The sequence below is a fragment of the Acipenser ruthenus genome, chromosome 15 (genome assembly GCF_902713425.1).
Source record: "Acipenser ruthenus chromosome 15, fAciRut3.2 maternal haplotype, whole genome shotgun sequence".
In the NCBI taxonomy this organism is placed as follows: domain Eukaryota; kingdom Metazoa; phylum Chordata; class Actinopteri; order Acipenseriformes; family Acipenseridae; genus Acipenser; species Acipenser ruthenus.
The window spans coordinates 17497618-17512457 of record NC_081203.1 but is presented as its reverse complement, the minus strand read 5'-3'; the positions used below and the strand labels follow the sequence as shown (position 1 = coordinate 17512457).

At 39.4% G+C, this 14840-nt stretch overlaps 1 protein-coding gene across 5 annotated transcripts in view; it reads right to left on the bottom strand.

The window, feature by feature from the left end:
• The window catches only part of LOC117422379 (codanin-1-like), a 44413-nt gene extending 33062 nt beyond the window's left edge, over nt 1-11351 (bottom strand). For 3 of the 5 annotated variants that reach the window (XM_058987235.1, XM_058987236.1, XM_058987238.1), the window contains exons 1-2: nt 11164-11351; nt 999-1621 (exon numbers count right to left, since the gene is read on the bottom strand). In XM_058987235.1, coding sequence (XP_058843218.1) covers nt 999-1621; nt 11164-11241 — 701 coding nt within the window. In that variant the 5' untranslated portion in view covers nt 11242-11351. The remainder of the gene's footprint in view (nt 1-998; nt 1622-11163) is intronic. The other 2 variants (XM_058987237.1, XM_058987239.1) reach the window with 1 other exon arrangement.
• Between the last annotated feature and the right edge of the window lie 3489 nt (nt 11352-14840).

Genomic DNA, 14840 nt, shown 5'->3' with positions numbered 1-14840 from the left:
GATATATCGATAGTGAAAGATTAGGCAGCGCCCCAGCCTTAGAATCTTCTGATTAATAGTCTTTCGTTGTACTGCAGCACAGAAAACAGCTCAAGGAAACTTTCACTTTTTATTTACAATCAATAAAACAAATTGGCTGGTTTATTATTCTGTAGAAAATGTATAGAACTGTTAATTTGAAAACAGAGGACATTCATATATATATATATATATATATATATATATATATATATATATATATATATATATATATATATATATATATATACATATACATATAGTGCTGGGGCGAACACGGGATTTTCATGTTCGGATATTCGCTCAATTTATATATTTTGTTCTTTTTTAAAAAAGTAATAAAAGCCATTATATTGCTTTTAGAATATGTAACACGTTAAAATAGAAAAATATCCCAGGAGTGAAGGATACGTTGTGTGGGACTTCCTTTAATCCAGTGAATTCACTACAACACAAAGGATGCCAAATAGCAGTGCTAGTTAAACGTTGTTTTGTTTATTCTCTAAATAAAATAGTACATAAAGCTGACAACGTATTTTATTGATCTTTTACTTTTTTTCATTCCTTGCCATTGCTGTTTCTTCACAGTAAACAGTGGCTATTGACACGTTTTCATACAGTAACAACCTGAGGTTTACTTTAAACAAGCTGGGTATTGGAGCCGTTGCTCGCTTTCCTCGGCAACCAAACAAATTTAAAACGGGTTGTATTATTGTTGCTTTTGTTTGTAAACAAGTTAGCATTAACAAAGCATTAGATAAGTTAGAAATATCGCCACAAATTAGATTTCTGGTTTTTATTACATATATTATTTGCTGAGAAGAAGCCATTTCAGTGTTTGGTATCTTAATTGTTGGGCAGGTCATTGGCTGCTTCACTTGATATGCTTGATGACAGTATTTGGAGATACAATAGGAATCATGAGCGCATGATTACCAGCTTCTTTCGTTAAACCTGACGGCTGTAAAGAGATGACTCACCCAGCTGGTGTAGGAGTAGCCCCGACAAGAGGGAAGTCCTCCAGGTTGTTGATGTTGAGCTGGGGTGGAGGGGGGGTGATAGAGGTCTCAGTCCTGCCTCCCCTGTCCCAGCGGCCCGTCTCCTCATTAAGCCCGCGTCCTGCCTCCCTGCCTGGCTGCCGGCCTCCACTGCTGGTCGGACCACCCCGTCTCCTGCCGCGACGCTGGGGGGGCTGGGGGTCCGGGGAGGAGGGCAGGAATTCTCCCAGGCTGGCTCTCTGGTCAGACCTCCTGGGTGCAGGGCTGGCCGTGAAGCTGGGGCTGCTCAATGAGGTGATTCCGCTGAGATACTGGGAGCCTGGCGTGTCAAACTCAGGCTGCGCAGGACTGCAGGGGGGTGGCGAGAAGAGCTGCACCCGGCTGGCTCCTTTCGGGGGCGCGCGGCCGCTCTGAGAGACCCCACTCCTCTCACTGGGGTACCCGGGGGTCCGCAGTCCCTTGGAGCTGGGGGTCTTGGCCGGGGTGGAAGGCCCATTGGCCAGGATCTGACTGGCTTGCTCACGGAGGAAGTTGAGCAGGAATGGGACAAAGTCTCTCCGGAGCACGGAAAACTGAGCAAGGCTGTCACAGCTGCCATTCTCCAGCTGGAACGAGAAACAGAAGAAAATACAAAACTCAAGACGGCAGCTCCAAAATCCAAGTTTTTGCATCTAGCGCCCCAACTACAGTGGTGGCCACAGCTAGCTATTTAAATGTTGCGATGTTGTCGCAGTGTGACAACACGCAAAATGTTGCAGCTTTGCAATTCTGGTTTGGTATGGAAGGCCATCTGGGTCAAAAACTTGTTATTTAGTATGCGTTTCAAATACTTAGTACACGTATTAATTTGGACCAATCAGAATACATAAAAAAACTAAAAAAACTATGTGTTCTAAATAAATGTAAATTAACAATGCATTTTCTACAGTAGTGGCTGGTCATTTTACAGTAGCACTGTAACTACGTAGGGGCTGGTCATTTTGTTTCAAATACTTAGTACACGTATTAATTTGGACCAATCAGAATACATAAAAAAACTAAAAAAACTATGTGTTCTAAATAAATGTAAATTAACAATGCATTTTCTACAGTAGTGGCTGGTCATTTTACAGTAGCACTGTAACTACGTAGGGGCTGGTCATTTTAAGAGTAGTCAGTCACCTTTGGGATATCTTTAATTTCAGACATGAAATACGCTTACAAAAAAGGAGAATAAGAAATTGCAAATCGTGGGAGAGAGATATTTTCTTCTACGGTGCAATTATAGATTTGCTGAGTGCTGCCGACTTCTTGAGACAGACAATGTTGACCGTGCCACGGGTCAGTTTGTATTAACGATGTACACAGTCATTTTTTATTTTTTTTTAAATTATATTTATTTCAGTTTTACACAAAAATATTGAGTTACCACAGCTAATACTAGATTCAAATGTCAGAGATTTCAACACTTTTTAAAATTACATGTTAGTTACAGTGGAGTTACCGCTGAATTAAAGCGATTTCTGAGGCTCTGAAGCCGCCGCTTGATGCTCGTCTCGGTTCGGGTCTACCCATCTTTCACTAGACTTTGCGCAATGCCAAGTCCATATACCGCCACCAACTGGGCGAATGTAAGGCGACTTAATAGGATAATTTATTACACAGACTGTTTTCTTTAAATTCATTGGTTCTCATTTCATTTTCTGCAATCTGATTGGCCAGATTAGGACACATAATAATTAGAATTATAACACATACTAAAGCGAAACTAGAATGTGTAGTAAATAATGCGTTTTTTACCTGGATGGCCTTCCACAGTTTGGAGTTCTGCTCAGAGTGAATTGATTGTTCAAGCTCGTTCAAACAGGAGGAGTTATAGTTATTGAACTAAAATCAATAGATCAAGCACTATAAAAAGTGTTTACAAGTATAAATACTGCACAACACACTCGGCCCTTTTTTAACCATACAGGAGATCAGTCCAGCCAGAATCTCAAATGATCTGCAGCTTCCTTATTATAATATTAATGTAAATATGTATTTATACTACCTGTACAGTACTCCCAACTATCATGATTCACTGCTCTGTACCAAACTATTATACGCTGTGCTATTATTAAAGAGAGCGGGAATCAGGAGTAGAAACTGAACAACCTGCTTTATTAATCACATCAACAGTGACACCCTCAATCCCCTAGATGGCGCTGTTGTAACATAACACTCATTGATCCCATGTTAACTCAAAACATCCTAACACTACCCTCTGTACCAACTATTATACAGTCAGGTTATATGGTATGCACATTTGTCATAACTTGTCTTCTATGAAAATGCAGTAGGTCAGTGATTTTTCTCTTTATTCTGACTGTAGCCGGGAGGCGTTTAATGCGTCCACTGTCTTGGGCAGATCGGGGGCAAAAAAATGCGAGGCACTGGAGGCTCCTAAATGACAGCATGTAAAAAGTGAAACTGAAGTTTTTCTTTTTATTATGTGCAACTGAATCAATCTATCCTGCAAAGAGCTGAATTTACTGTTATAAAGGTGTGTGTGTTTTTTAGTCCACATGTAATGCTGCGTGGGTAAACTAATGATCATTAAAACGGAGACAGCAACTTTAATGTTTGTATTTTTGCAAGGTTTGATTAAACACAATGAATATATCTCATATCTATTATATACTATACTGTCTGTATGTAGCCCAGTGGTTTTCAACAGGTACCCCTGGGGGTACTTCTAGGAGGGTACGCAGGACGACAAAAACTAAATAATGACGTTGAATTGATTTTTTAACGGTATTACATATTCTCTAAACCACCGTGCATACATATTTAATCGCAGACTGAAAAAAAAAAAAAAGCAAGGAATCCATGAGGTGCGCACCTTCCACCTGTACGCAGGGGTGATTCCATTGGAGGACTGGTTTGTGTTTCACATGGAAAAGAAACGAAGGAAACACAAGTCTAGAGAAAGTGTAAAGCGACAGAATGGTAACATAAGCAATACTGTATTGTTTGTTCACTTTTTAAATCGAGGATAGCCTGCATGCAGTGTAATATTTTAAATAAGATAGCCTGCATGCAGTGTAATATTTTAAATAAGATAGCCTGCATGCAGTGTAATATTTTAAATAAGATAGCCTACATGCAGTGTAATATTTTAAATAAGATAGCCTACATGCAGTGTAATATTTTAAATCGAGGATAGCCTGCATGCAGTGTAATATTTTAAATAAGATAGCCTACATGCAGTGTAATATTTTAAATAAGATAGCCTACATGCAGTGTAATATTTTAAATAAGATAGCCTACATGCAGTGTAATATTTTAAATAAGATAGCCTACATGCAGTGTAATATTTTAAATAAGATAGCCTACATGCAGTGTAATATTTTAAATCGAGGATAGCCTGCATGCAGTGTCATATTTTAAATAAGATAGCCTGCATGCAGTGTAATATTTTAAATAAGATAGCCTACATGCAATGTAATATTTTAAATAAGATAGCCTACATGCAGTGTAATATTTTAAATTGAGGATAGCCTGCATGCAGTGTAATATTTTAAATCGAGGATAGCCTGCATGCAGTGTAATATTTTAAATTTAGGATAGCCTGCATGCAGTGTAATATTTTAAATTTAGGATAGCCTGCATGCAGTGTAATATTTTAATTTGAGGATAGCCTGCATGCAGTGTAATATTTTAAATTGAGGATAGCCTGCATGCAGTGTAATATTTTAAACACAGTGTTTATACATGATTGTTTTATTTTGTGCTGTTATCAGGTTACTGCTTTTATTTCCGTTCACTTCTTTGTACACGTGAGGGATAGGACTCTGAGTGTGTGTCTAATCGCGCCTTGAGACTCAGTTTTATACATGGGCTTACTGCAGTGCATAGTTTATATTGTATTTTATGTTTTTTTTAAATGTGAAGAGCTTTGGGATTTCTTTTAATGAAAGGCGCTGTACAAAATAAATTATCTTTTTTTATTACGGTAAAAGTTGTTCAATATTTGTGTAAAATACACTAAAATCATAAAAAATGATGTACCTTAAATAATACAGAAATATACACTAATCTACAAACGGTTTTATTACGTCAATATTAAAGATACTGTAAGCTGCATAAATACACAAAAAAATGAAATATGAGATGAAAACAGGATATTTATGTATGCTTACTGTTGTGTGCTTACACATTTTAACACAGTTTTTCCTTAGACACCATTTATACGAATAGACTGTTCAGCTTATGTTCAAACTCAAGCTGTTCCTGGAATTGTAGAGTTCCAAATCTAAAACGGCCAAGAAGGATGAGAACAATGGCAAAACCCCAATTCTGACAGTATGAGGGATCTTGTGCAAAAAGAAGGTGTGTACCTAATTAACATACCCCCGTGCAAGAACCAAAAGCGTTCAGATTGGTCATACTGAGTATTTTCAGTCTAAAATGGTTTTGCCTTTTTCAAAGAGTCCTAAGTAGGTGGGACATTTCAAACAAACAGTCATAAGAACATAAGAACATAGAAAGTTTACAAACGAGGAGGCCATTCGGCCCATCTTGCTCGTTTGGTTGTTAGTAGCTTATTGATCCCAGAATCTCATCAAGCAGCTTCTTGAAGGATTCCAGGGTGTCAGCTTCAACAACATTACTGGGGAGTTGGTTCCAGACCCTTACAATTCTCTGTGTAAAAAAGTGCCTCCTATTTTCTGTTCTGAATGCCCCTTTATCTAATCTCCATTTGTGACCACTGGTCCTTGTTTCTTTTTTCAGGTCAAAGAAGTCCCCTGGGTTGACAGTGTCAATACCTTTTAGGATTTTGAATGCCTGAATCAGATCACCGCGTAGTCTTCTTTGTTCAAGACTAAATAGATTCAATTATTTTAGCCTGTCTGCATACGACATGCCTTTTAAACCCAGGATAATTCTGTTCGCTCTTCTTTGCACTCTTTCTAGAGCAGCAATATCCTTTTTGTAATGAGGTGACCAGAACTGAACACAATATTCTAGATAAGGTCTTACTAATGTATTGTAAAGTTTTAACATTACTTCCCTTCAACACTTTTCACAATATATCCCAGCATCTTGTTGGCCTTTTTTTTATAGCTTCCCCACATTGTCTAGATGAAGAAATTTCTGAGTCAACATAAACTCCTAGGTCATTTCCATAGGTTCCTTCTTCAATTTTAGTATCTCCCATATGATATTTATAATGCACATTTTTATTGCCTGCATGCAGTATACTTTTCTCTATTAAATGTAATTTGCCATGTGTCTGCCCAGTTCTGAATTCTGTCTAGATCATTTTGAATGACCTTTGCTGCTGCAACAGTGTTTGCCGCTCTATTTCTGTGTCGTCTGCAAATTTAACAAGTTTGCTTACTATACCAGAATCTAAACCATTAATGTAGATTAGGAATAGCAGAAGACCTAATACTGATCCCTGTGGTACACCACTGGTTACCTCGCTCCATTTTGCATTTCCTTGAATCCCTACTGCGTTCAGTTTGAGGATTAATCTTTTATGCAGGACTTTGTCAAAAGCGTTCTGGAAATCTAAATAAACCACATCATATGCTTTGCAATTATCCATTGTCGATGTTGCATCCTCAAAAAAATCAAGCAGGTTAGACAGACACGATCTCCCTTTCCTAAAACCATGCTGACTGTCTCCCAGGATACTGTTACCATATAGGTAATTTTCCATTTTGGATCTTATTATAGTTTACATATAATAGAAGTCAGGCTTTTTGGTCTGTAGTTACCTGATTTGGTTTTATCTCCCTTTTTGTGGATTGGTATTCCGTTTGCAATTCTCCAGTCTGTCGGTACAAACCCTGTGTCAAGAGACTGTTGCATGATTTTGGTTAGCGGTTTGTAAATAACTTCTTTCATTTCTTTGAGTACTATTGGGAGGATCTCATCCGGCCCAGGGGATTTGTTTATTTTAAGAGCTCCTAGTCCCTTTAACACTTTTGCCTCTGTTATGCTAAAGCTATTTAAAATTGGATAGGAACAGGTCGAGATGTGGGGCATGTTGTCCATGTCCTCCTTTGTAAAAACTTGTGAAAAGTAATCATTTAATATATTTGCTATTTTTTTTTCTTCGTCTATGATTTTGCCATTTGTATCTCTTAGACAATGAACCTCCTCTTTGAATGTTCTCTTGCTGTTATAATATTGGAAAAAACATTTTGGAATTGGTTTTAGCCCCCTTAGCAATGTTCATTTCTATCTTTCTAACTTCCTTTTTGACTTGCGTTTGCAGTACTCTTTCTGTGTACTTTGTTTTTGGTTCCTTTTAAACGCTCTGTAAAGTGCCATTTTTCGCTGAATTTTTTTTGATTGATCTATTAAACCATTTTGACCATTTTGTTTTAGATTTTATTTTTGTCTACTTTTGGGATGTAATTGTTTTGCGCCTCTAGTGCTACATTTTTAAAAAACAGCCATCCTTGAGTCTCCGTGCTCAAATAAATTCCAGTATGGAATCGCAGACGAGGCCGAAGGTATACCCCACATGTGGATCGTCAAAGGGCCTCCTGTTTGGACCTTACAGAAGAGCAAGTGCTGGTATAGAATAGATAAAGCTTCGATATTGTCCAGTTTTCTTTTTGAAATTGAAACAAGCTTATAATCACATCAGGAACCTGGACCGACACACTACACAAAATAGACAGTTTCCGTTGCAGGAAAGGGTAGGCTACCTCTGATGTAATGCTTGGAAAAATGACAACATAGTTGTATTCACTGAAGATAATGCAAATCTAAGTGGCTATGCAAAGTCATGTAAAGTTTTGATTAAAATGTGATAGCAAAAAGTGAACTGCATCTCTGCAGCCGCGGCACACTGGAAGGGACTGCTGCCATGAAATTGAATTGCCGGCCCCGGCTGTAGGCTATGTACTCTAATATAAATCAACACATATGGCCAAAAGTAGAATATTAGGATGGAGACATAATTAAAAACCCTATATGAACATAATTTCGATATTTTATTTAACATCATGCAATCTAAAACACTACAAAATGGCATCTCAAAAGTCTACAACAGTAGTACAGTATTTCATGTTAGATTTTGAAATGTCACATTTTTCATTTTTTGGAAAACTACAAAGCGATGTGTAACTTCAATATGTCAACGTCACATTATTAATTCTATAGGACGTGATGCAAAACATTTGGCCATGGCTGTAATGCCCCCTCCCCCCTATAATCTACCAAATAAAAACACTGGTTTATGTTGTTTTCTTGTCATCTATATGCAGGTGCATGAAATGAGCGACCTGAACTGAGCAAAGAAACACACAATACACTGCTGACAGCAAGTGTGAGAAAATATATCCCCTTACAGCCAGTTATTTGTAAAAATAGTAGTGAACTACAGAAATGATAAAAAAAGGCAGGAAGGATGCTCATCAGGGGTGATGTATAAAATACGGACCTGCCTGTCCTTGTATGAAATATGGGAGGGATCAAACCCTTCAGGGTGCTTGGACACCTCCGTAGACAACAGTTTCATTCATGATTTTTCCTGGCAAGCTCGTGTTGTCAGCACTTGGCTGTGATTGGTTAATCCACCGACGGTACCGCGCGGCAGCCAGATAAAATCGCTCTGGCTTCGATTTGAGCTGTACCGCTCAGCGGCACTGCGGGACTAGCGGTATCGTTCCGCACTGATCTGCCCAACTGCATATGGAAGCGATATTACGCAATCATTACGTAATGCTTACGTAAGCATTATTTTTAGCGACTGGCACTTTAAGTGTAATACTGTAATTGTTTTGTAAATTGTATTCAATAATTAAAATACACAGGAATGCCCATCCCTAATTGGTTAATGCAATAATTAAACCACGGCACAAGCTATCCCTGGAATATTAGTCATATCTGAATGTCGATCAAATCAACAATAATTTGGATAATAATGTGAACGATTATTATTATTTATTTCTTAGTAAACAAAAATACATTTCAAGAATCACAGTACAAGTAATACCACAATTAAGAGCAAGATAGAAATACAATGACTTTGGTTCTAGCAAGTACAAGTTTGACAAAATATGATTCAATAACGGAGCAGATAACAGTGTCAGTGATAGTTACATCAGGATATAATTAAATACAAAATACTACAGATTAAATAACACTTGACAGATTACAGTACTCTAAAGTACAGGATTAAATGCAGTAAAATAGGGAGCAGATAAGAGCAAGTAAAGCGCATTAAGGAAGAGTGATAAAGTGTCCAGAGGGAAAAAAGAGGAGTTCTACAGGTGCTGTCTGAAGACGTGAGTCTTGAGGTATGTGTTTTTTTTTTGTTGTGTGTGTGTGTTAACTAACCAACCGACATTTGAGGATAAGTACATAAAAACAAAAGCCATATGGCACACTACACACCAAGCATATGCAGTGTAATGAGACTAGATTACACTGATGTGATCTATACACACATCACCAAACAAGTATGGCAGGAACATGCATCCCCCACAGAATGATGGCTATGACATACATCAACTATATGTGCAGGACAGTACAGAATGAGAAATGGCATGAATAATGGAAATGGTACAGGGGCATTTGAGTCCTAGATGCAAATGATGTGTAAGTATCAAGTATATTAAAATGACTGATTTACAGTATGTGGAATAACTTCTAATACAACTTCTAATACATCATTGCCAGGTTTCATCACAACTGGATAGCTGGCCATGACAATTGCATTCATCACAATTGCATAGCTGGGCATTTAAAAACATGGGTATAAAATGTTACAGCAGTGGAGCTCAAATACAGTGTGCAAGAAGCACAACACTGGCACAGAAACTACAGCGGGAGGGTTACATGCAAGCGCAATGCATACTATTGTATACATATACATTGAACCATTTGTGTTTTAATGTTTATTTTGCCAGGCTAGTGATTAAGTCAACACCGCTTATCGTCACCGTTCTGCTCAGTCCCTCTGTAGTTTCAACACATAGGCTACTACAAGCTTCCTATCCTTCATTGTGACAGCCGGCATGCACCGAGTATACGAGAATAGATGCGGCGGTACAGTGTAAACACAGATCTGGTATCTTCAACACTGGATAACAACCGAGTATACGAGAATAGATGCGGCGGTACAGTGTAAACACAGATCCGGTATCTTCAACACTGGATAACAACCGAGTATACGAGAATAGATGCGGCAGTACAGTGTAAACACAGATCCGGTATCTTCAACACTGTATAACAACCGAGTATACGAGAATAGATGCGGCAGTACAGTGTAAACACAGATCCGGTATCTTCAACACTGGATAACAACCGAGTATACGAGAATAGATGCGGCAGTACAGTGTAAACACAGATCCGGTATCTTCAACACTGGATAACAACACCGAGACAAGAACAGCATGGCTGTCCCAGGACGGATCAGAATCCCAGCTGACTACACCGTACACGAATAATACTGGAATTTACATTTTTACATTAATCCCACTCCCTTCAGCCGCCATATACACTTATTATATTTACGAAATATTCAAGTGTGTATAATGAATTCACAGGTAACACGCCACAGAACACCGTACACCGAGATGAATTCAAAATTCAAACGGTAAGAAACCATTACCCGTTCTTCAAATAACCACGAACTTCATATTTGTCGTGCGATATGAATTTATAGTTTTAAAAGCTTGTTTAAACACGCCTAATGTGAACCGTTAATAAAGTACCAACACAATTTAAACTGTTTCTCTTTAACTCCAATTATTACAATGTAATGCATATCATAATGGCTTTGCAATGCGGGGTAAGAAGTTTCCACACGTCGTGAAGTACACTAATCTATAGCACTGTCATCCTCCCGTAACATGACCGCGCTACTGTCTGTATTCTCCAAATGAACGATGTTTAAATGCATATTGCGATAATATATATATATATATATATATATATATATATATATATATATATATATATAACACTGTATATTACCTGAAAACGGTTACTGGGATTAACAGTTTGTATTTTCTCAACCCTTTCGCAGGCCCCGTAGCAATGCAACAGAAACTGAAAAACGAAAAAACAGCAACGCCGGCCACGACCACCGACCCTAACCGGCTCCAGTGCACAGTGCAGAGCCCCACCACTCACCGGCATCACTGTCACCGACACTCACCTGCACATTTTTGATCCAGCGCACGGCCCGACTCGCCTCCACCTCCTCCCGCAAAACCGATTCCAAAAGAGCCGCCATTCTACACCGAGCACGCGCCGCGCGCACACCACAGCCGCGTTTACAGAGTTCGGGAGCGCGCACCCACCCAGGTTACGCGCACAGCACTGGCGGACAAACGTACGCAGGGGGTACAAGAGTACAGTATTCAAACAACACGATGTCTTTCTCCGTTAAATTATAATCAATGTATTCAATCATCTGTCTTTTTGTTATTCAAAGTCATCTTAACATTCTTGTTTCCACTGCATACACTTTTGCAACAATGGGTTGACCCTCAGATGACTGATTCATATACATGACACATGACACCGCTGAGATGTATTATGTGTTATTAGGAGCTAAATCTCCAATTGACTTAGAATGGTGTGTGTCTAAACAGTCTATTATTATTACACATAGTACTGTTACTGTTACCCTGTTTTAAACACACCATTTTGTGTTTGTTTGTTGTAGTAATAACTGGTAGGTGGAACTTGAAGTTTAATGGATGACTGGTGAAGCAGTCACAGAAGCATCTTCAGCTCGTATGCTGTTCAATGTGATTTCCGTTTGCTTCAATTCCAGCATCCATTCCTGGCAGGATGTTGTCAGCAGCTGATCGGAGCTTCATCACTGCAAGGGCCTGCTGGAATTCTTCATTCTTGGCAGGGAGGAGTTCTTAAAGCTGCAGCAGCACGTCTCTCGTTGGCATTATAAAGGCATCCAGAGCTTATCTTCTGTTCCAGGGCCCGCATTGGGTCTGTGATGGACATGACTGACAGTACCTGGCGCTTTTAAGTAGTGCAGATGCTAGTCAATGTAACATTATGGAATGGAATTTGGGGACAAACAGCAGCCACACTCAGTTGAGGTTATAGGCATGTCTAGTGGCATACTTTAGCAAGTAGATACCTATTGCTACCTCCATGTGTGGATTTCAGCAATCCTGAGCTGGGAGTGTTTTCCTTCCACACATTTGTGATGATGTTAAATATCACTGGGTTTGGAGAGGAACCACACCTATTCATTGCTGTGTGACCAACTGCACATTTTGCAACGGCCTTGGTCAAATCTCCTTGTAATCTGCAACTGGTTCATAGTGATGGGCCACCAGTTCTGACCATGTGTTAGCCTATCAAGTCAAAGGCTGGGATCAATGCAAAAGTAGGTTAGTATGATATTGATTCTGATACAGCTGACAAAAAATTGAAAACAACTGATATATATGTAGTACTTTGTTTAAATAGACTTCTGTATATACAAAGTGGCATCCTGTTGCAGGCCAGTTTCAGTCATGATGGGTAAGACAGCAGACCTGACTATGCTACAGGGCTGAAGGTCAGCGCTTCCATATCCAAGACTGCACAAAGCACTGATGTTTTAGGACATAACAATCCCAAAGGGGGAACTCTGGGCTGTTCTGCAGATAAAAGCAGGATAGCGGGCGACAATACTACCTACAGTAACTGCACAGCTACCCTGTTCAGAAATTGCAAACTAAACAAACAACACCAAGAATTATGTCTGCATGCTGAATGAATATTTTATTTATAACCGGTTTATAAAAATAAAATACAAAATAATTTTAAAACAGAACATAATAAAACACTGTACAAGGCATGGATATGGTACAAATGAAAGCAACATAAATAATTACAGCTGTATGTACATTGCATTTCTCAGTTGGGTGATGTACACAGCCTTTCCATTGCTATGCATTTCAACGTCGTAACATAAAAGTGAGATTCAGGAAGAAATGCAGCTTGAATGTGTGAGCAGTTGTGAATGTGTGTGTACGTGCGCAAGATCACATTTAGAGGCGTAATTCAAGCAATAAATAAAGCTCTGGGAGGAGTGATTAAATTGGGTGTTCAGTTTTGTGTTTTCTCTCAACCTGCTGTAACAGATCAATTGAGGCACATATAATATACCCCCACCTGCCCCTCCTGGTCAGTGAGGAGCACACAGACTGGACCTCCCCCCTCCTGGTCAGTGAGGAGCACACAGACTGGACCTCCCCCTCCTGGTCAGTGAGGAGCACACAGACTGGACCTCCCCCTCCTGGTCAGTGAGGAGCACACAGACTGGACCTCCCCTCCTGGTCAGTGAGGAGCACACAGACTGGACCTCCCCCTCCTGGTCAGTGAGGAGCACACAGACTGGACCTGCCCCCCCCCCCCCCCCCCCCGGGTCAGTGAGGAGCACATAGACTGGACTTCATAATGTGATAATTCTTAAGATATTTTCAGTACATGACCACATACCCTTGTCACAGTTAACTGAAGGGTAATGCTTGTTTGCAAACCAGTACTGAAGCCAGGTTACAAACAATTGCATGACAAGCAACTTCATTCAGAGACAGTGCAAGAATGGTGTAACTGGAATCTTTCTACAGCTGAGTTTTAATAGATCAATTCTGTGTGGCATTAAAGTAATATATTTTAAAAAGAACCTCTTCTCTTCCAGCACTGATCCCCATGAAGTCTATCAGAAAGCAACATGAACACTACAGGTTTAAAAAAAAAAAATTAAACGACAAACAAAAAAGGACAATTGATAGCTGGCGTCTGTCCAGCACTGCAAAGGTTAGTATTGGAAAAGTCATCTGACAAAATAAAATAAATAAATAAAAGTTCATCTTTCTACAATCAGCAGTGTGAATTACTTCTCAAGCCAGGGCGACTAACTTCTTTCATCACTCCACATATTTTATTTTTTACAGTATATATTAATCTTAATTGCAAGGTGGTATATGAAAGCACTGAATGTACATGGTTTAACACTGTATACCGTTTCCAGAGGACAAAATCCCCTCTACTGACGTGGTTATTCAGGCATACACACAGAGTGGCCGAAGTCTATTCTACTATGGTCAGTTAAATAGTCTCTGAAATCCGATAACATGAATAGTTTCTACCCAATATCTGCTGAGTGGTCACAGTAACCCAGTTTGTTTCCATCTGCAGCAGTTACATCAGCATGCTTAGCACTGGGTCTCGGACTCTACAAGTTTGAAATCTGTGCTGAGATATTGTGCTCAGCCACACTGTGAATACAGTGTGAAGGATGCTTGTGGCGGGTTTTAAACCGTGGAGTGCAGAACAATTCTACACTGCAGATGGAACCGGCTGCAGCCCCAGTTTAATACTGGGAACAAGATGAGATTGAGTTTAACAGACTGGTTTCATGGAGCTGATAGAAACATGTCATAATACCCAATTTCTATAACCCAGTACTGAGCGTCGGGTCACTGCTGAATTTCCTGAACTGGTTTTGTATACCTGTTAAAAACCCTAGCTTATTCGAGAAACACCTCGGGCACCTACACTCATTCTTAAAGAGTGCTAATCAAGGCTCATTATCATTAGCTGCGTTATCACAAGTCCCCTTTAATTGAGTTGAAACCCTCTTGAGCTTTTTTTTAATTTTAATTGGGGTATGCATACGCTTCAAGTGCCATAGCAGCTTTACAAGTTTAACTGCTACTTCCTGTGACCACATCACTTCATGTGTTCAGTGGTCTGGCCTCACTCTGGTAGACCGCGGAAGTGAGTCTGCAGCAGGCAGTAATCAGATACCCGGAAGCTGCAATTTAAACACAAATAAAAACAAATTCAAAAGCAAAGAACAAAATAATC